The following is a 23,255-nucleotide window of genomic DNA, read 5'->3' on the forward strand; positions in this document are numbered from 1 at the left end:
GCTGTTATATTTGTAACACATAATGTGTGTGTTTGGTTTGGTTAATGGCACATTCTGCTCTGTCTGAGTTTTTTAACATACATGATAATTATTAATTAACTTATCTGTGGGTTTGAAATTAGTATCAGACTTGATCTATCTGACAGCAACCCAGAGTGATCATTTCTAATGACATTAACCGAGAGCACAAGATGCTAAAAACAACATTTGGTCTCTGTCTTTAGTTGTGTGATTCTGCAGTGGCATGATTATATTTGAAGAGATTTTCATATGTGCAAATATTCAGACTTCTTGTCATGTCAAACACCTTTAGAGTTTACTTTCTCCAAACTGCAATGTAAATAAAGCTAGCGTGAGAAGCTCATTTATCATGTTGTAGACAATGACAACAAAATTACAGAACTTTCTTTTCACAGACTCATTCATTAGAGTAGCTCTGAAGAACAAAACCCAGCTGATATCAGATGAAGGACTGGATCAGAGGAAAGAATCAGTTTTTGGATAAACATCTTTTATTTCAAAAAATATATATAAATAACTATTCTTATGTTTGTAGGATGTCACATATAATGATGTTTTCATAATCATAAGTCAGCTTTGCTGAGAAGGCCTTACAAAATATCTATATACAGTGACACTGCATAAGATACAAGAAATAACAGGTGAGTGTCAGAAACCTGCGAAATTATATGAGTGAAGGAATTCAGCAACTACTGGTGGCAGATTTTCTAAAACATATAAAGTTACTCGCATATATAATGTCACTTTTATGGCAATAATGGCACATACAATTCAAAGTTTACTCGCATGGGGGATTAAGTTGGAACACTGAACAACTGACCATGATATTTGTGAAAGTGTGCATGGGAATAATAAGGTGCTGGGATCGGCTGACATCCCAAATTCATCCGTCCCTGATGGTGATTTCAGAGTAATCTTGCAAGTTTGCATCCTCATTCAATCAGCTGTTGCACAGTTATGCATGAACATGGTCCATGTAATGTTAACACTCTTTGTTGGCTCTCATCTCTCCTCGAATCTTTTGTACAATATGTGAGAGGTCCAAGCTCTCTGTCAATGTCTTCAGCAGCATTTCGTCATTCTGGACTCCCTCCATAAATTCCTCATAGGAGAGCTCACCTGGAAAATAAAGTGTGTGTGTGGGGGGGGGGGGGGGGGGGGGGGGGGGGGGGTCAATGTAATCAGATGGACCTCTGAACATAACACCTCCTTCACCTGAAGTTTTCTGATCAAGGTAAAGCTTGAGAAGGGGCTGAACAGAGTGCATCATTTCATCGTTAAAAGTAACAGGAAGGAGACTGGGATGCGTGCAAAGTGGGCGACTGACATGTACACATGTGAAACAAGGTACAGACAATGACAATGTAAAAGTGTCCCACTAATGTACAGTTTATTTGGGGATATTTTGATGAAGACCAGTCATCTTACCATCTCCATTGATATCAATCTTGTCGAACACCATGTTGGCAAAGTCTTCTGCTGACATCTCACAGGGAGTTGCATTGATTGCTCTAATGGACTAAAGAGAGGAAAAGAGAAGCACCTGTAAGTTGTTCTGCTTTTTAACCAGTAGATGTCAGCTGACTATCAGCTTGTGAGCTGGGCCTGCACAGTGTGTGTTCCACTGCCTCTAAACCCCAGGTGGGATTTATGCTTTAACACTTGGGTGGTATGAGCAGGTTGTGCCAGGACACTTGGAAACCTGGCCGGTCTGTAAGCCAGGCTTTAATATGACGTTGCGGGCTCATACGTGCCTTGACGATCTGAAGCAGCTCCTCACGGTCAATGCAGCCACTCCCATCTATGTCATAAAGTTTGAAGTACCAGCGGAGCTTCTGCTGAACTCCACCCGTCAGTACCAGGCTCAGAGCAGCTACATACTCCATGAAATCGATGAAGCCATCCTGAAGCACAGAGACACTGTTAAAATTCACAATTACAGTAATATTGCAGTGAAAAGATAAAGCTTTCAACCCGAATTAAACAATTCTAATTAACTTGACACTAACACATGTCCACCTGTTGAAATAACCGTCATGTGAGGGTGTGTCTACCTGCTTCTAGTTCACATGCATCCAAAAAGAGGCTGCACCTGTCTTGTTAAAGGTTGTGGGTCAGTTGGATAAGCAGCATCTATAGGATACATAGGATAAGCCCCCTCCCTAATAGGCTAAGTTCTTCTCAAACACAAATCTCTTGACAATAATATTGTCAACCTTTTTTTCCCCTCCAGACAAAAATAAATATGCACATTTTTAACATACTGTTACACACACAAACCAGTTTGTTACATCATATCACCAGATCAGTTTCCTGTAACCGCTTGTTAGACCTGAAATTGAATGTAAACAAACTTACTGAATAGTTTAAGAAAACACTGACGGTAACTGTTATTTTTTTTGTTGGTGTCAGGTATATTGACACGTGTTGTGATTCATATTTACAGCTGTTGGTCATCGCTTAAACTATTTTCAAATAAAGACAAATATTTTTCATGTACGATCAAAAGATGTACAATTTAGGAAACACCAAAACGGCAACATACAATGAGAATATAGAGGCAACGTCTCTCATAACAAAGCAGCATTATAACAAATCTGAAAGTAAAGAAAGAGGGATCTTACATCGTTCATGTCAAAGGTTGTAAACATGGATCTCACGTAGGCATCTGATGTTTCCGTCAGGTTAGTGAGGCCAAAGAACTTCTTGAACTCGTAGAAGGTGAGAAGTCCGGAGGGACACTCAGTCATAAACTTTCTGTACCACTGATGACTCTCACAGGCTTGCAGCTCCTCCACATGTGACACGTTGCTGTTTCCCATGTCTCTCTCTTTCAAAACCAAAACAAATGAATCCTCAAGCGACAACGCATCCAGGGAGCATCTACGTCTGCACACACACTGAAAAGTGTCTGCGAGCCGCCGCAAGCGCTGAGCATGTTCACCAATCATGTCTGTGCATCTGTGAGAAAAGCTCACAAGTTGTAATCCAATTTGCTGGCAAGTAAAGACTTTACTAGTTAAAGATACCAAATAGAAAATACAAATCCTGTTGTACAAGATGCCCCAGGGGACAAAACTTCATATAGAATATTTATAACATCTCAACATTCAATTTATTAACCTCATCAAATAGATTAGCATTATAATAGTAATCATTGTGCTTTTTCTAACTTTCCTGACTGAACTACTGTCTTTTTAAATGTATCGCTGAATCGCAGTACATTACAATTTGATAAGAGTACTGTTGAGTGTCTATTGGTTGTTACTGACATAAGTCATTCTGAGTATATATATATATATATATATATATATATATATATATATATATATATATATATATATATAAAAGTAGATATCATAATATAATCCATATAATCCCATGTCAATAATTTGTGACACAGGTGTTTGTAAACACAAGCAAATTAAGATATTTAATTTGCTTGTATGTTACCGATAATAAACCCAAATAAAAAATTGTCTTACATTATTATATGAGGAAATGTTGAGATTTTTAACAGGATCTGTACTTGAATGCTAATGTAACCACATTTCTGGAAGTAAGCTGTTTGACTGGATAAATATATGTTTTTAATGTTAATAAAAAAAACAATGATTGGCTATTTGTCAGATCATGAAAGTGACTTATTAAATGCACACTTGTGGATCCTGCTTGTCACTGAATCGTGTTGTTGTGTAAGTGAAATGTCAACGTCCGACAGGTGAAATAAGGGAAACAACTGGCGTCAACTTCAGTTCATTGAAAGTTTGGCCAGTTGTTAGTTGAAGCAACGTGTCACTGCTCACATTGACATGAACTCAACCTCGACGGCAAGGGTCAGTGACACTGCAGGAAAAAAAGAAAACTGATGAGCTTAGCAATAAATTCAAGTTCATTTAAAAAGAAGACACCCACATAACACAGATCCTTGTTTGTTTAAGAGTTTAAAATCTGAGTCTGTAAATGTCATGCGTTCAGACTCTACAGTATATAATATAAACAACAAAGAATAATCAACAGTAAAATTGTGGGACTATAACTTTTATAAATAATTCCCAAAGTATTCTATTTCATCAACATTAATTTTTAATTGCTTAATCACAGGAGAAATGACATTCACCTCCTCTCAAAACATTTAAATATATTTGAAAAATAACATTTTCTTGCAGTTTGGTTTGAAAAGTGAAACCATCATTTATTTTAGAGTTAATACACATAAACTGAAATATTTCATGAGTTTTTTGTTTTTGTATTAATTTATTCTTTATCGTTACGGTCATGAAAATTAATAGAGAATCTTAAAATATCCTAATTTTATATTGGATGAAACGTTTTTCCTTTTACCAAATTGAAGCCATAATTATCACATCAAAATGGTTCTTTTAAATTGCTTTATAAATAAAGTTGGCATGGTATGATGAAACTCATCCAATGTATTTGCTGAGAGAGCATAAAGAACAATGAAAACAAATTATTTTTCAATTTTATTCTATTTTCTTTAGCTGCACCTGTTACTTCACACTCGAAGAAAATAAATCAAAATGATGCATTATGACCACATACCATTGTATTAATGTATTGTATATTGTAGTAAGTATAAAAGACAAAGTACAAAGTATTTGTACACATTCAAAGTACTTCCCGAAAAATCAAGCATTTATTAATTATTGGATTAATTATTATTGCAGGACTGTTTCTTTTTGTTGTTGTTCCGGAAACAATTCCCAATTTATTTCCAATACTCACACCACAACACATCGTCCGACTTCAACACCTATTATCTAATAACTGTGTCCTCATGAAGATCCGTAGAAAGCCTGTGAAGCCAATTACTACACTCAGGGGCGTTAACGCAGGGAGCATTTAAAACATTTTTTACAGTGGATCACCAGGACTGGGATCACTCATACAGCAGAAATGACTCACTGCATTTTTATTTTTAAAGTTATTCCTATGTAGGATGAAAAGTCACCCAAAGTTTTTTTGAGTCTTCTTTTTGCCAAGTTACATTTACCACTAACAAACATAACACTTACGTTATAACACACATACGTTATAAAATGTACTATAATTGTACCAGCGTATGAGTAATAAACTCTGGCATATAAGATGCAATGGTGAGTCAGCCCTTTGTCTCCTGTGACAAACTTCAAAGAGCGCATTAATTGTGTTAATCAGTTTACTGACTTACTTCCTCATGAGATAGTTAAAGTATTCTGATAAGTTTTTAAACAAGTATGTCGATAGCAAGTTTATTGCATGCAGACAGTAACTTTTATTGCATGTGTTTTGTACCGGGAGAAGCTTTTCAGTCTTTCAAGAACTATAAAGCAGGTAAAACATTAAAGGATGATCCCAGCACATTCTTCGCATTTTACCCAGCATCGGTCTCTATGACGAATCCCCACCGAGGTAGGAGGAACTGGATGGACCAGTCTGGTTTGTCTCAAGGACAAAAAGCTTTAGGCACAACAGAAACAAAGAAACACATGGTGGCATTCGGGCAGGGTAGAAAAAGACTCACTGGCTTAATGGGGAGATATAAATAAAAAAAACAGTCTTATTAAAATTGTATTTCTGGAACATATGTTTTGAGTAAAAACATTTCCGCTAAACTATTATAGTAAAATAATTCATAATAACCTGTATTGGGAGTTTCACACTCAAAATGCCACACATTGTGGGATGATAAATCATGTAAATCATTTCAAATTGTAACTTAGTGAGCAAGAGATACAGTGTTCGCATGGTCATCTGATCAATCTATTAAATTGTGATCAACATGAAACCATATAGAAGGAAATTATAGGAGTGAGGCAAGGCGAGGATATACCTGCTCTTCACTTGAAATATATATGATTGCTCCTCTAATATATGATCTATGGACACCTATGATAGTTGCTCTTGTTTCTTTTTATTGTCCTCTACAACATTGACATGCAATCACATCCTCGTATATATCAGTTATAATGCTCATGACTACATTTCTTTTTTTTATTATTACGCACAGAAACGAGCATCTGCCGTAGCAGAGACAAACTGTGAAGTTCACTGTTTCTCTTGTAATGAAGTGGAGTTAAAGAATCAGCCAAAAAGTCTTTTATAAAGCCAAGTAACCAATAACTTTATTGCAAATGTCACGTATGTGAAATGGTGTCATCTACGTGTAAACAGCCACATAGACTGACCCTCTGAGGTCTGGGGCAGCAGGAGAGCAAATGTTTCCATTAGTATGGATGTGCAGTGGGTGATTTGTGGAGGAGGGACCCTCTCTCAGGTCAGCTCAACCAGGATTCTTGATCCTCTTTAGTCAAGGCTCTTCAGCATCATCTCAGTTATCCTGCTTACAGGGGTCACATGTTTGCCCGTCGCTTATAGGTGAGTAAATACTTAGTGATGGCACAGATTTGTAATAAAGATTTCAATGGAAAGTCATAGCGTGAAGAAAAAAACAAACATATAGAGGACCAGTGACGATGTTTGTAATGTGTTATGTTCAATTGTTTTTTTACACATTTTATTAACTGCTTATAGCATACAGTTATTTCATTGTAGCTCAGGTGGGATGCAAGAGCTGCCTTTTTCAATACTGTTGAATATATAAATATAAAGAAAATAGTTAGAAGGAAGTTAACTGAAATTATTTCACAGGAGATGTACACTTGGTTAATTGCTCAATTACTTCATTTTATAAACATTTATCAACTTTGTAATATTGTCATTAGCATTTTTTTTTTGGGTATGTTTGCAAAGTAACATGTTAATGTCATTCCTTTTTAAGAATGACTGTGAAAGGTTTTCGGAAACATGTTGAGTTTACTGCCATGGTTCTATACGATACATTTAGTTTAGATAACAGTAATTTTGTTTCCATTTCAAACCTGGGTAGTATTTCTCATAACACTGTGCTACTAAAATACTTTTTTTTATTTCTTTTGCTGAGCATATACATGTCAAATATGCATCATGCAAAATCAAACATATTAACCCTCATAACATGTAAAACTTACTGTTATATGTTTCATATATGAAGATACTAAATACGATCATGTGAAAAAATGTTTAATTGCAATCTGAGAATGAATAAATGTTGACCATCCTTACATATTTGAAGATATTATTACCTGCACAATATAATTCAAATCAGGAGCATGCTGGTCCCTGGCAATGCTGCAAAATTCTACCATCCAGCTGTTACTTCTTCACTTGAGTGTTGTCGTTCTTTGTTATCAGGGTGCCTGGTATTTGGAAAGCTTTAAGTCGAACCACAATTCAGCAGTGACTGAAACTAGTATAGATCATAATTCTTCCATAGGCTATTGGTTTCATTTTGGAACCCTTTAAGATCTTGACACATTTTATTTTCATTACCCCTTTATTACCATCCTTGTGAACTGTTTACACAAAGTCTGGAAAGAAAAAGAAGCTTGGTTTCAGTTCTGGAAACTACAACAAAGAATACCAAGCAAAAAACCTTTCTGCGGTTGATTATTATCGATGGCTCGGGTCACCATTTATTATGTTGCTCTATGTTTATGCTGTTGGGGAACCTTCTTTAACGAGTTTCTTACTTCCTATCACTTCTCTCTCTCTCTCTCTCTCTCTCTCTCTCTCTCTCTCTCTCTCTCTCTCTCTCTCTCTCAGGTTTCTTCCTGTCAAAGTCTTTTTTTTTTTTAATCTCTCTGTTTCGTTTCATGTGGAAATGTTTACCATGTTTTTATATTTTGAGTGTGAGTTGGCATGACACGGTTATTCTGTAACTGGCACCGCATAAATAAAACAGAAAGTGAATAAAAATAATAAACTCTCCTCTGATGAACAGTATTTACTTGGAAATGATGACGTTAAAACCACGCGTGATCCATGCGGACATTTATGATGAACGGAGAAGGTGGGTCCCACTCCCAAAAAAGAAAAAAGAAAAAGTGCATCAGTGTTCTTGTCAATATATAATATGTGCAAAGTGAATGGATCGCGCAAGTGCATCATCGTGCAGCCTGATCTCATGTCTGGAGCGGCAGCAGCGCTCATTGCGCAGGCGAGACGTGTGCAGGAATGCATGTGAAAGGGAGGCGCTGCGGCCTCACCTGTTGGGAGTGTAAAGAAACAGGGAGGCACAGTGAAAGGAGGAGAGGGCGGAGTTTGCTCCATTTCCTCCGTCAGTCCCGAAAAGGTTTCAACAAATCACTGGAGTCAGGTTTACCTGGATCCCGACGGTGCACCTGTTTTACACCGTTTTTGCGCTTTGCCTCGGATTTACGCGCCTCCTCCGAAATGCGCCAATGATCCCGGCCGAAGGACAGAAAGACACATACAGACCAACTCACTTGTCAATATGAGGAAAAATCCGCTGAATATTCTGGGTCGAAAGAACCAGTCCCTCTTCGACACCAGTGTGAAAATGAGGGAAATAGGTGAGTACGCTTCTGTCAGGCCCGCACGGCTTTAACGCGTAACAGCTGGAGTTCATGAACTGTTCACAGAAGAATAACACGACCTTTGGACTTGAAGTGGACAAACATAGAGCCGCTTTCTTCACCACCGCTGTGAAATGAATCCGAAAGAAAATATCAACTTTGTGTTTTTATTTGGAAATGTGTGTGACAGGTGGAAGCAGCTTGTTTTCAAGTGTGTGTGAGATTCACCAAAGTAAAAAAAAAAAAAAAAATGCTGCTTAACGTTCCCTTCATGATCAACTGAGTGACCCAGTTTTATACCAACACCTTTCGGCTCTTCATCGGGTTTACTCAGATCTTAAAAAAAAAAAAAAATGACATCATATCTAAAACAGCTCTTTTTGGCCCTGAGAAATGAAGCGTTGGCTCGTTTGACCAGTACAAATAGTTGTGTATCTGGTAAAGGTAGTTTTGTAATCACTATGAATCTCTACAGTTACAAATTTGACACCATAATTACTTTTGTATAAACAGAATGTATTGTAAGTGTATCTATGAAGTCCAATATTTGTGCCACACTTGGTTTACCACTGCTGGAATCTTCACAAATCGAAAGTAAGTCGGTCCAAGTTACAACTTGTTTTGACTGACTACTGGAAAAATGCACATAAGGATGACAATCAGTTAAAAGATAAACTAACCTGAAAACATTTGACATCTGAGTACTTCAGTCCCTTTCATCCAGTAAGAACTGTAAAATGCAAATTTTGCATGCTTTAAATTCAAAACCACTCTTAACACAATGCCAAGAGAAACAAAAAATGACATTACAGGGCAGTAACTGAAGTGCCAAACAGTATCTGCTATCAAACCATCACTTTACAGAAATGCTCGCCAATGACATGACTTCCATTCGACCAAAAAAAGGAGGAAACGAGACGTATGTCTATGCAAATGTGCAACACGAGAGTGAACATTTGCCTAATATAATGACGACAAGAAAACCAAACCAAAGGGAAAGTTATCATTTGGTTAGACTGGATTCCTGTGCAGTTGTTAATGCTGAACTGTGATCTCACTTGTTTGCAAGGAAACTTACTATCATTAGTCCAAGATACATAATTTCAGGGCATCAAAATACTTTGCTGTACCTGTCTATTATACCGTTCTCTTCACTCACTCAGTCGGTTGCTCTTTCAGCCTTGAGGAAACATATTGTCAGACGAGTTTGAAAGAACCAACAGACAAAGTGGCTTTCACTGACAAGTGTTTTTCATCAGGTCTTTGATGGAAAAACAACATGCCACTCTCTAAGGAGCAGTAAAGGAATGCACTGTTCTCCAGTCAGCCCCAGTTGCCTGACATTAAACCTCAAATGGCTCTATGTGTACTCTGTCGGTGTATTAAACTCCCCTGCCTTTGAATTGGTTCTTCATTAACTCACCTTTGCTTGTGGAATAAATGTGAATTGCATTTATTTTCTGTTCTACTGACCTGGAAGGTGGTCAGAATTCTCCACGAGAGGTTCATTCTGTTCTGTTCAAGCATGAAATGGTCATAATAGAGACATGCAAAGACATGTCAAAGTCATTTTCAAGCTATCTGATGCACATTATTGTATTAGAAATATTATTAGAACACTTGCTTTGCTTTGTTTCAAAACACACATTTTTGGGTTGACTGTAACTGCGTCGTAAGCTTCAGGGTGTGATGATGTAATCAAACCCCGTTGCCACCATAACTGAGCTTTCATGTTAACACAATAGTAAATTGTATAGAAAGGTGCGAATGATTAGTTCAGCCTTGTATAAGTATTTTGTTGTCGGCAACAAACAGCAACATGGTGGATTAGCAGGTTCACTGACAATCATAAAGAGGCCACTTTGGTGCATACAGTTTCTGATTACCTGAACAATCACAGTTACTATGTCGTCTCTCAAAACCCATTCCTTGTTCTCTGAATTGTTCATAAAGCTCTGAGCAGAAACATGACAGCTTAATAAGACAAAATTTGGTTTGCTCTCCTCAGCCTGTCCAAAGATGATAATGATCTGCTTTCGTCTTTCTTCAGAAAATGTGGAGTTTGTGCCGGCATCATCTGTTATCCCAGAGTCAGGCACAGCCAGTGTGCGAGCCAGACCCACTGTCAAGCATCATGCTGTGAGTATCTGTGTACAGCTTCACAAGAAAGATCACATAATCATTAAAGGTTTTTTTTGGTAATGGGTGTTGTGTTTGCAGACGCAAAAGGCACACGAGCAGACAGTTTAGCTCTTTCGTCTTCATTCAGGGTTGAGAGAACCTATTGGGATTTAAAAAGCTTAAAGCAGTGCTGCTGACTCACTTTCCTTTCTAATAAAGGAGCAACAACACTCATATTTTTCTTGGACTGATATGCAGTTTGGGTCACAAGGCTGGCCTACCTCACATGATCGTATCACCATGCACAACAAACTGAGAGACAAGAAGTACATGTCTGAGTATTATTCGCAAGAAAGAGTGGATTATGGTATAGTCAAAGGCATGCACATTCAATAAACAGCTAAACTGGATAACGCTGTAACAACAATGAGATTATTGGTGAAAGTGCCTATAGTTCACTTGGACTCTGCTGCACTTTTTCCTCAAGTTATTGGGTACAACCATCTATAAAACATATTGTAGTCTTATTTCAATGGACTGTTAAGACTGAATCAGTGTTATCTATTAAACTGTATGCTGTATGGCTTAAAACAATAATTACAGTTGGTAATTAAAGTTGATTTTATTTAGTTAAAAAAAAAATTATTTTAAAGGTTTGTTTTCGCAAAGAAGTTATTAAGTTTTGATATTGACGCTTTAGCTTCAGTAGGATATTTTTGTGTGTGTGGCTGCATTCTCGCACGGTTAGTACCTGAGTGTCCATTTAAGTTGTTCACAAAGAGGATCGTTTGCATTCTATCTGACTGGCAGGACTCCCATTAAAATGCCGCAGTGTAGACAAAAAAAGCCTGTTGAAACTTTGGTTCACACAACTCAGCGCAGTTTTTGGGAGTGTTCTTTGAATGTGACTGTGGCATGTGGACGAGGCACACCTAGCAGCGCATGGGTAGGACAACTCAGACTGTCCCGACAGATGAGCATGAGTCATAACTCAAAACAAGCCGATGAAATCAAACTGGATCATACGCCATCTTGTGACACACCCTGTGGGCCGTACTGCAGTCTTCAAACCATTCTGAGTAGTTGGTAGTAAAGAAGAGCTAGTCAGAGATTTGGAATCAGAAGAACACTGTTGATTATCAAATTCGCTCCACCTGTCTGAAGCTGAATGGTTTCAATGAGCTTTCATAAAAACTTGTTATCGATCATAATGGTATTCACTGATTAGATCTAACGGGTTTGAATTTAGTATTTTGGCAATGTTGAGAGCTGTAGCCAATCATTAGCTCAACAATGTAATCAATTTTGAGCTGATTGCTTTGGGCAGTTTGCAGATCACTCAACAGTGCAGAGGTAGACGCCAAGTCTGTGCTGCTCGATGATTTTAAGCCTTTTTGAAGGGCACGTAGTCCATTGAGTCACATGGATTCATATTGTGTCAACACAGTCTGTGTTTATATTTGGTGTTCAGGTTGTGAAGAGAACAGCAACTCTCTCCCTGACGCATGCTCTCTCTTTCTTGCTCTCTCTCTCTCCCTCACACACACACACACACACACACACACACACACACACACACACACACACACACACACACACACACACACACACACACACACACACACACACACGCCTTGGTATCTAGGTGACAGCCTGTGATTTTGTCAGCCAGGCCTACTTTTACCGTCAGACAATGGATTGAATTATAGGTGTATCCATCCTCTGATTCACCGAATGTTCTTCATACTTGTGGTGAAAATGTGTTGTACAAATATATCATGTGTATGTGGCAATTAATTTTTTTCTTGAGGGGGGGTATGTGTGAGCAGCCATTCTGGATGTTTCTTCTTATGTTAAATCCTAAAGGCAAACTGGGTAGTTGGGCAACAATATTTGTTTTGTGGACACTCAGTCAAGGACACGTTTCTATATTTCCAAGGATCACTGAGATCTCCAATAGCTGAGAACTGGTTCTGACTTTGAGAGTGCTCGAATATTTTAATCCAAAGATAATGATTTACAATTTGTTGCCACTTTTTGATTCTTGAACTGTATTTTGTTTCTTGTGTCCAGATCAACAATCTCATTTTCTGTCTTTTTTTTCCCCACAGTCCTCTGACAACTTTCAAGGGTATGCTGTTCCGACACCAAAAGTCCCCCTCCTGCCTCCCAGCAATGGTTCAATGATCAATGGTTCAGGTGACAATCTAAACTGCCTCTCATGTGTACTTATGGTTTAACTTGGTTAATAGGTTGATATTGTGGCGCCTTCACTCAGCCTCAGCAGATGAATCATTGCAGTAAGATTAGAGGAAAATTTCAGAGCAAGTAAATGTTTGTCCAAGTCATTGCTCAAGAACTATTTGGAAATGTCCAAAGAGCCATTCCAGATGCCAAGTATGTTTACATTTTGGGAGTGTTTGCATTTATGTTTCAAACTCCATTTCCCTATTTAGCAATGCCATTTCTTATGATGTTAACTTGAACAGGTAGCATGGAAGCATGCAGTCATCTTGACTACATTGTTTCATTGTTTTAGCAGCTTATAGAAATATACTTTTTCTTTTTTCATGTAGTTGGTGGAAATCACTTATACAATGGCTCCGTTATGTCTGTGCCTGACCTTGTCGAAGGGGAAATCTTGGTCCCTCCCCACCCCTCTGTGGCACCTCCGCCACCTCCAGGGACTTTTATCCTTCCCCCACCAGACTTTTTGGGAGACCTCAACAGTCCAGAGCTGGCAAACCTTCAGGCTATTTCTGTGCCTGCACCAAAACCAATGTCACCGGCACAATCTGGGATGAATGAGGATTTATCCTTCTTAAAACAACCATCAATGGCTCCACCAAAGGTCCCTTCAACAGGTCCTGCATCCCCTCCACCCATCAGTCCAACTCGGGCCACAGTTCCTCAGCGTCCAAACTATGCCCCACCATTGCCCCCAGCTGACAAACAATTAAAGACTGAAAAGATGCCACCCCCCAAGCCCATTAGATTCTCCTCTGCCTCCAGTCTTGACTCCCCACCACAGACTCCTGCACCACCTCCTCCCGTGAAGACACCCACATTGTCCACCTTCAATCCCCAAAACACAGCAAAGCTTTATAATGTTCCTAAAACCACAGGTTCCGGTGGGTATGAAGACACAAAACCAAAACAGATGTTCCTTATGGAAGATTCTGTGTATGTTAACTCTGTGCCTAAAGTGGTTCCACCATCCAAGCCTGCTCCTAGAGATGTTCAGGATCTGAAGGAAACATTGCAAAGTCCACCGGCATCAAAATCACGCCTTCCTGAGGTAAAGAAGGAAGCAAGAACCGGGCCAGTGGAAATAAGCAAACTGCTGAATAATCAATCTAACAAGTCACCACAGCCGCTGAAAGTGAATGGAACTATACCAAGTTTAGAATCCACAAAGAACAGATTTGAAGCATCTCAAGATCAGAACCTCAAGTTCAGTCCACTGCTGGATCGTAAACTACGTAATATAAAGGGTGAAACCAACGGGCCACGAGAGGGATCTGCAGCATCTCCCTTGGCTCTTTTACAGGCAGCAAAGGAAAGGGAGAAACACAGATCTGTCAGCTCTTCAATACCAGAAGACAATACCAGTAAAAATGGCCAGCCAAGTACAGGCTTTCACCCGAGTGACTTCAGTCAAAATTCCTCTTTTGTCACCCCTCCATCAACCTCTTATTCATCGCTACCACCTAATGAAGAAAGACTACAGGAGATTCCAAAGTCTGGTCTCATGGACCACACACAAAAAGTATTGACCCCATCAAAATACAGCAGTCCTGCACTTGTCAAGAGTCAAACACCATCTGGTCCAACTCTCAGTCGGATCACAGGTACACCCACACCTGCGAGAAACCTCCTGGATCCCAGATATGTACATGAAAGCCCATCAAGGCTGCAGCCTGCACAACACAAGGTTAATAAAGATGGGGTAAATATACCATTTCTTCCCCCACCACCAGAATTTGGTGATTTTACTGGCTTTACAGACCCACCTCCATCCATCATCCCATCAGACCCGCCAATGAAAAAGGCACCAACGCCAACTGTCAACACCTATCCTCGAGCTCCAGCACCACCACCACCGCCTCCTCCAAAAGCAGTGCCCCCTCCACCGCCAAAGCTCCCACCTCCTGACATTGATGTAAAGCTAAAGCCAATCTCCCAGAGAATTCCCAAGTCAGCCCCCACCCAGCTACCAACAGATCTTTCACCCAGTCAGGTCACCCTCCTGAGCATCCTGCAGAAGAAAATGTTGGAGATGGATCACAAAATGTCACCAATGAAGGAGGCAGAATCCAACTCTGATGACTGGGGTTCTCCTTTGTCCGACGAGGACAATACCGCTTCTGTTGTAACCAAAGCCAAACCACAGATGAAAAAGTACCCTGTTGCCAACAAAGCGGCAACCCTGAACATGAGTGAGTTAGAGAATAGAATGGCTCGAAGACCACAAGAGAGCTCATCAGTGAAAGTCTCCTCTTCCAGGTAAAACCTTCAACGCGCAGATGTGAAATTGTAATATTCTAATATAAAGTCAGTTGGTGGTTTCTGTGTAGACTCATAATTTATTCTTCTTTTCAGCAACGGACCACACCACCAGTCAAAATACCAGTATGGTATGACGTTTACAGTTCGCCCTGGAACCAGGAATCCCATCACTGTTGTTCAGAGAGGAGATCCTTAAAGAGCCATGGAAACAATTACAGTGTACATTGTATGTCATTGTACATCTTTATCAGCACAACTTGTGAAAACATCTTCAACAAATCAGTTTAACAGAAGTGTCTCTTGACAAAGGTTTGCTTGATTGTGAAGATCACACCATAGTTGTGTATATTTAAGTGTTAGTGTTGTCAAGTGGACAACTTTAAAAAAGCTTTTTTTTTGCTGCTATGAGGGAAACAAGTTGCCCTTTTAACTACAGCTCTTAATCAGTCTCAGTTCTACGTGGGTGATAATCTTTGTATAGCTAAAATAATTCAGTCAGTGAAAATTAAATGTTGAACATAAAGTGTTTCATAGATGTATCTATAAATTTGATTGTAAAATATAATGAAGTAAAATATGAATGCTGTTTATGCTGTAATTACATAACCCAAAATAGAAATGTCTTACACTGTTACATGTACATTGTGTAGGTCTACTGAAAAGAATCCAACGGTTAATTCAGAAAAGTGCCATTACACAAGGGCTTTTCATATTTATTGATGTAAAACAATGTTTTTACCATATGTATTCATGCTGTTTTACTGGAGTAATATCTGTGTTACTATAGGTACACCTGTTAGTGTACATATATACGTTTGTGTACATTTTAAATAAATATGTATAGTTTCATGTACGCAAAAGGATTAGAGAAGTAATCAACCTGAGGTATCGTCACTAAATGTTGTGCAACAACTATTAACCCAGAAAATAAAGCCAATATTTGCATCATCTGATGAGGAAATTCTCCTTTTAGTACATATTAAGCTGTCATTAATGCAAATGAAGATTATTGCATTCTTTCAACCATCACTGTCAACTGGTCGCCACAGAAGCAACATCAACCAGATTAATGCAATAAAGGATTAGCGAGGCCATCATTTACTAACAAATATAGGGTGAAAGAATTTAGTTGTTACTGCCATAAAATTATCTGAATGATTGTCATTTTTATAATGGATTTACAATTGATGTGTTTTTGCCATCCAGAACAGGTTGCAATTCAAGGAAGAAAAAAAAACAACATATCTACAGATTCATCCAACTTCATTATCGTTTTATCCAGATGATGGTTGCAGGGAGCTCGAGCTGATCCTAGTAGTTTGGGGACATTTTTTTATTTTTGTGGACTATGGGAGGATATAGGACCCAGGAAAACCCATGCATGCACATGAAGGACATGTTGACTGCACACAGAAAGGTCCAGCATGGATTCAAACCCAAGACTGTCATTATGAAGAGAGTGCATGTTATCCCTCGGAGAAACTGAACAACACGCCTACATTTAACTGAATTGTGTATACAGTAGGTGAAAAATTAATGAATAAGTCTCAGGTTTTTCTGAGGAACTATATTTCTAAAGTTGCGATTGACATGATTTTTTTTTTTTTATCAAATGCTGGCAACAATGCAGATGCACACAAAAATCCATCTGGAAAAAAAACCAACCCTGTAATTAGAAGGTAACCCTGCACCTTGTCAACGAGAAGTAATGTCAACTGGTTCGGTGAGCTGACAGTCTATTTAATAGTGTTACCACATAAACGTGATGATGTGAATGCAATCCTGTTGTTGCGAAACATTCTGATGGCATTGGTTACAGGAAGGATTCTAAACTACTGAATGTTCCACTGAGCACTGTGGGAGCATCATCAGGAAGTGGAAACACACTTCATTTCACTGTGTCCCAGCTTGGACTAGTTTCTTGCGAGATTTCTGAAAAAGGAGTGAATAGAATCATCAGCAGTTACCCAAAAGCCAAAGGACATTTGTGAAAAGCTCCAAAGACCTTGCACCAGAAGGTAGAATTTTATCTAAAAAATAGTAACGCAGTCAAATGCAAAGGTCTGTGTCACCACACAAGATTCCATTGCTTAAAAAAAGTCAAATAAGATACTGAAATTTGTTGAAAGTCTGTCAAATAATGAGAATGTAGTCTCATCAGAAAAGAGAAAAAGTGAACTCTATGGACGCCATAATAAGATGTTTGGAGGAATAATGGCAATGCAGATCACCCTAAAAACAGTGGTGTGTCGGTGGATATCTCATGATGTTTGCCTGTTTATGAGCAAACCTAATATAATGGACGGAAAAATGAATGAAAAATTGAGTCATTGTTGAAAAAAAAAAAAACTGCTGCAATCCGTCGGAGTGAAGATGAAACTATGGTGGACATTTCATTAAGATAATGATCCAAAACGGAGCCAAACAAGAAGCAAATTAAAGCTGATAACAGTCCATCCAATTAAAAATCTCATGCAAAACATGACGGTTCATAAAAGACCTCAGCCACTGTAGTACTTGTGGCTGGTTTCACTATCAGGAATCTGTCACTACCGCCAAAAAGGTTTTGTACCGATTTAAATGTTAGCGCCTGCTTTCAATGCTTTTTTTCTGTGTGTCCTTCCATGTAACTACACAAGTTCCTTTATGGACAGCTACAGTGTGGATTAGTTGCATATATGGCTTGTTCACAACTGATTGAGATTTCATGTACATAAACAATGCACAATTCCTCCCATTACCAAAGCTTCGATTCCTTACTGCAATAATAGAACCAATTTCAGGGAACGGAGAACAGCATTGAGTTTCCTTTAATGTAATGTTACATCAATGTGTCTCAAATCGAATTAGACATAGAAATGGTATAGGGTACGAAAACAGTAGTTTGACACAGCAGAAGTCCAGATGGATGCATATGTCCAGAGTGTTTGTTTAATTTTTTGGAATAAACACAGTCCTAATGTGAATGGAGAAAATAAGCTGTTAAATCATTTTCATGTTAGTTGGGCCTAAGACGAGGAGTTGGCTGCTCCAGCGGCGGCATCCACTGTGTGGTGAAGCACAAGATGATCCCAGCCCACTGTAGTGAGACTGGTGGAGTCACCCTGAAGCCAGCACACACCTTTGACAAAGTCCTGGTGTTGTCGATCTCTAAATCTGCAGGGGGAAAAAAAAATTTTAATACAAAAAATAGATGATCATTTTTAAGGTATCGAAGGAAAGCGTGTTGAACATGAAGAGCAACAACTCACATTTCCTGCAGGTCAGAGTTCATTACCACGAGGGAACAGTCGTCACTAATAGAAGCAAGCAATGGAGCACTGATGGGGGGGGGGGGGGGGGGGGAGAAAAAGAGGCATTAGACTTCTGTAAGAACACGATGTGAAAGACACGCAAGAGTGTGACATCATTTATATATACCTATGTGTAGAATAAGCAAGTCTGTTAACTCTCCGGGTGTGAACGCGCTTTACTTGAGCCGGCTCTGCTCCGAGGAACTCCTTCACAGTCACTCGTCCCAACTCATCACCTGTGACACACCAAACATGTTTATAAACAAGAAAGCTTCTCTATGCAATGTCTCCAGTCAATCAATCTGCTGATTCTCCTCACCAAAAGCAATGGTGCTCCTGTGATGAGGGTGCCAGGCTACAGCAGTAGGAGAGCAGCTGGGGGACTCCACGGCTAAGAGAAAACACAACAGCAGAAATGAGAAATGCAAAACAACTGTATGCTGCACGGATGTAAAACAAATTTCAATGGCAGGATGTTGGTCCCATCTTTGATCCACATAATAAACAAATCAGCTCATTGAGGTTAGGAATAATACTTCTTTTAAACAACATTTAAATATCCCTATAGTTTCCACAACACATTAAACTACTAAATCTGGTTATCCTTAATAGAACAAGATGCTTACCTATTCTTGTGGCAGGCTTGTTAGGCTTCCTTCTATCCCACATCAACACACGGCCATCCTGAAAGATTACAGATTATAATGGGAGATGGACAGAGTTCAGTGTTGGTTTTCTTCACTTTCTTTTAAACAAATTTAAACACAACAGCTATTACTTTGACAATTGCAATAAGAAGGTAAAGTTCCATCTATTTCTATTTCACAGTAAAATACTCAAATTAGTGATCACTATCTCACTTGGCTGCAGGAGATGAAGAGAGAATCATCTGTTGGGCTGCAGGAAACACAGTTAACCACATCTGTGTGCACTGGAGGTAGAAAACAATAGAAATACATCAACTTGAGAGTTTTGGGGTCAGTTATGATTGATTTATATTTTATCACAGGTCTAAGAAATAACACCAGTGAGGTAAACTTTGACATCATACAGGTCAGGAAATTAAACCAGTATATTTGCAGGGGTCTGTCAGACAAAAATGTCAAACAAAAATACATCTAAAGAATCAAGCAAAGAGTTTTTAAATGTTACTTTACCATTGTAAGTAGTAACCACCGTTTCCTGGCTAAGATCCCAGACTTTAATTCTGTTAGGAAGAAAGGAGTCCGTTTATAACAACCATCAATCAGGTTCAAACAAAAGTAATCAACAAGTACATGTGTGAAACCGTCCAACCTGCAGTCCATGCTGCCAGTGACAATGCTGCTTGCTCCAGCAATGGGGCTCACTGTGGTGACCACATGATCGTGGTCATATTTGGTGAAGCGATTCACCAGCAGGCGCTCATCTTCTGCCAGTTCCCAGAGCTCCAAAGCACCTGCACAATTCAACAAATGCAGCTTCACTCAAGCTTCCTCAATGATGCTCAATCAAACTTCTCTTAAATATCTTCCCACCTGAATCTGATGCTACAACAACTCCTTTGTCAGACACCCATTTTACGTCTGTGACTCCAGCCTCAGTTTGAACACCAGCTTTGCAGAAGCCCTCGTTGGGGGCCTGCTCCCGGTCGGTGTAGATCCACACAGATCCCTGCCAGCTCCTGCCAGTCAGGCCGGAGGCTCCCAGGAGCAGGGTACCATCTGTGGAGAGCCAGTGAGGAAACTACTAAAGTTTTGTTTGAATAATGACTCGATAACAAAAAATTCAACATCAAATAATAAGTAACCATTAATTTTGGCATTAAAGTTTGCCATCAAAATTACTTTCCAATGTCAAAATGCAGCAAGTTGGAAACAAAAAACATGCATTTTTTAAAATGTAACGACTAAAAACACGTTTTGCAACTCAAGTAATGTTTTGTTTAACATGTATGAGTTTGAAATATCTACACTCGTCAATAACTATATATATATATATATATATATATATATATATATATATATATATATATATGTAAGCATCAGTCATACATATTTTGCAGGGATTATAAATGACAGAACAATCGGAAAACATTTAAATCAGTGGCATGCTGTCCACTTTCAGGGAACGAGTCTGTTACTGCATAGAATTAAACCGAAGCAGCTTTGTTTTTCTTCAATTTTAGTCAGATTATTCATTCCAGATGAACATCTCTGAAAAGTGCACCTGTAAACAGACTGATGGCACGTGTGGCCCTCCAGCTAGCTTCTCTCCGTACCTGCTCTGTACTCTGCAGCACACAGATGCTTCTCCATGCAGGCAGGGGCATTGGGGGGAATATTCCAGCGGTTCTCCTTGATCATATCAGTATCCACTGCACTTTTCATCCAGGAAACAAAGCGCGCCCCAAATTCTGGCCGGCGACAAATCAGAAACAATCCAAACAACTTTAGTGCAGTTTCAGCGTTAGCTAGCAGTCGCAACTGTAGACAACGCAATTTTACCTTCGACAAATATCACAAATTACTGGATCTTAAAAGCACAGGAATCCCCGCGTCCCGTGAAAACGTCAAGTGGGAAAGTAGTTGTGTGAGGATTGAATGAGCGATCAAAACGACACATGGGAGCAGAGGACACACACTTCCTGCTCCGACGTTCTTCTTTGTGGATATCCTCTCGATCTTTGAGGGGTTTTTGCTGGATTACTGCCCCCTGCAGGATAAAAAAAAAAAAAGTTCACTCCTTCAGGGCAGGAGACGGCACGTTAACTGGACCACGTGTCTCAAATCAGAGACACGAGGGTGGATAAATAAATAAATAAATAAATAAATAAATAAATAAATAAATAAATAAATAAATAAATAAATAAATAAATAAATAAAGTGATTAAGTGGTGGGCTTTAGGGGGATGTCTAATAACTGTAACCTTAAAGACCGGTGCCACATAGACCATTGCTAAGGATACATTATTTTTTAATCTAGTATTTATATACTAGTCGGGGGAGAAATGTCTTTAAACTGTCAGATTTGATCTAACAGACATATTGTCGTTGCTGAGATGAAACAGTTGGTGAGAACTCAGTGAGCTCTATGGAGGATGTATAACTGTAAAACAGATTCTACTGCAGTGGGATATATGTCAAGTACATTTTGAAGAAGTTTGCAAAGTAATTATGGCTCAGAGTTCAGGAATATAAGACTCCACAAAGCTGTGACCTGCATGATTTGCATTTAGAGTGTCAAACCACCCCTCAGCTGACAACTTTCATTCTATCATTATGAGTGGTACCACAATGTATATTTTGAACGAACGACCGAACGAATGAACACAAACAGAAAAACTAACAAACACACTTCTATATTTTCATCTACATGTAATGAACCTATGGCGTACAAAACATTCACCACAGTTCTATCTTTGATTCAATAAACCATCCTTCCATCTTTTTATTATAAAGTACACACGGCTGGCTATATTCCTTGTCAAGCTACGAGCATATCCTTAAAAGTACTAACTTTTCATTTTTATTTAATATGTTTTTTGTTCCTTAAAGGCATTGTGGGGTAAGATGTGACATTGGATGTTCAATAACAAGCACAAACAGACCTTCATGATCAATGTTTAAATGTTACTATGTTATAGATAAATAAAAGAGGTAAAGATCATGTAAAAAAATAAGGGATGTCTTAATTTAAATGAGTACAGCATTGTCTCAAAAATAGATAAGCATAACCCCCCCCAAAAAAAATACTAATTACAAAATGTTTTGATTCACAGGGACTTTTTCACATGATAGGAGAAAAATTCTAACATGCAATGTAATAAATGCTCTATCTTCATGATGACGGTCGTTATTATTATTCCCTACAAAAAATGGCAGCTCCAGCCGAAGTGGATGTCTTTGTTTCTTTTTTCTGGTCTGGTTTTACCGAGACAGTAAAATATTTGGGTGAACCGGAAGTCTGTTCAAATCAACGTGTGGACTGACACCTTTCAAACAATGAATTTTATTCCAGTTATTCCATTATGGTTCCATTTGCATATATAAAACGACCCATAATTACGCTACCTGATTATCCAATATATTTAAGCAAGATATGAAAACTGATAGAATAACGTAAATGATATAAAACCAGATCCCAGAAATCGTTTGGTATTTTTATTGTGAAGGGACAAACCGGAAGCGATGAGTACAAGATTGATAACCTGACACTTGTGCCTGACCGTCTAAAATCGATAAGTGATTGGCTTTTTCTTCAGGGTCTACATTTTGGGGGTACACCTCCGCGTTCATTAAAGGTAAGCTCACTGTCATGTCAGTTAAACTGAGCTATTTGCAACCGAGTGTCGTCGTCGACACACCTCAGGGGCAGCTTTGTAACGTTAGTCGCCGCAGTGATGCCTTTGTGTGTCGGCTCCGAGGAGGTGATGTTGACGGCTAACCGTGAACCGTGAACCGTGAAACGCAGCTAACCTTGGCGCCGTTAGGTGTCTACCTGTCCGCCGCGGGGTGACACTCACTGCAGGCGGGCGGACAGCTGCCGCTCCGGGGGGCAGCGGACGTATGTGGATGTGCGCAGCTGCTCGGTGGCATTAGACACAGCTGTGGGTGTTTTTTTTTCTTTTTCTTTCTTTTTTTTTTTTTTGCTTTAACGTTTTAAAAACGTCGTTCCCAATATCATCAGTGGTCGTATGTCGATAAAGAGCTGAAAGCAGATGTTGCTTTCCTTAAATACTGAACATCTATTCTGATTTAATGGCCATCGATTCATCAGAGGGTCCAACACAAAACAAAACAAAACAAACTCAAGGTTCAAGGTTATATATGTCCTAAAGCATATTACACAATTTAAAACAATAAATTAACATAAATCACATTCATACAGAAAGACATGCTTAATGCATTTAAAT

The 23,255-nt window shown here is 38.9% G+C and overlaps 3 protein-coding genes across 3 annotated transcripts; 1 reads left to right on the top strand and 2 right to left on the bottom strand.

Annotated features, from left to right (window-relative positions):
• Positions 1-1,003: 1,003 nt before the first annotated feature.
• Positions 1,004-2,843, bottom strand: LOC308129484 (guanylyl cyclase-activating protein 1-like; the record flags this gene model as incomplete). The annotated part of the gene is made up of 4 exons (XM_080495428.1): positions 1,004-1,140; positions 1,450-1,540; positions 1,776-1,925; positions 2,646-2,843. 4 exons carry the CDS (start codon positions 2,841-2,843, stop codon positions 1,004-1,006), a joined length of 576 nt encoding a protein of 191 aa, XP_080351554.1.
• A 5,416-nt stretch (positions 2,844-8,259) lies between these two features.
• LOC308128906 (uncharacterized protein) lies at positions 8,260-16,005 on the top strand. The gene is made up of 5 exons (XM_080494617.1): positions 8,260-8,435; positions 10,489-10,577; positions 12,671-12,758; positions 13,136-15,065; positions 15,162-16,005. The coding sequence occupies exons 1-5, from the start codon at positions 8,357-8,359 to the stop codon at positions 15,262-15,264; spliced, it is 2,289 nt and encodes a 762-aa protein (XP_080350743.1). The 5' UTR covers positions 8,260-8,356; the 3' UTR covers positions 15,265-16,005.
• Positions 16,006-17,923: 1,918 nt separating this feature from the next.
• Positions 17,924-20,983, bottom strand: wdr77 (WD repeat domain 77). Its single transcript, XM_080494564.1, has 11 exons — positions 20,848-20,983; positions 20,622-20,756; positions 19,879-20,064; positions 19,658-19,799; positions 19,519-19,568; positions 19,222-19,292; positions 18,988-19,045; positions 18,681-18,752; positions 18,489-18,597; positions 18,320-18,388; positions 17,924-18,224 (listed from the first exon to the last, which is right to left on the bottom strand). The coding sequence occupies exons 2-11, from the start codon at positions 20,728-20,730 to the stop codon at positions 18,077-18,079; spliced, it is 1,014 nt and encodes a 337-aa protein (XP_080350690.1). The 5' UTR covers positions 20,731-20,756; positions 20,848-20,983; the 3' UTR covers positions 17,924-18,076.
• Positions 20,984-23,255: the final 2,272 nt, after the last annotated feature.

This window comes from Blennius ocellaris, assembly GCF_963422515.1.
Source record: "Blennius ocellaris genome assembly, chromosome: 4".
NCBI classification, from domain to species: Eukaryota; Metazoa; Chordata; class Actinopteri; order Blenniiformes; family Blenniidae; genus Blennius; species Blennius ocellaris.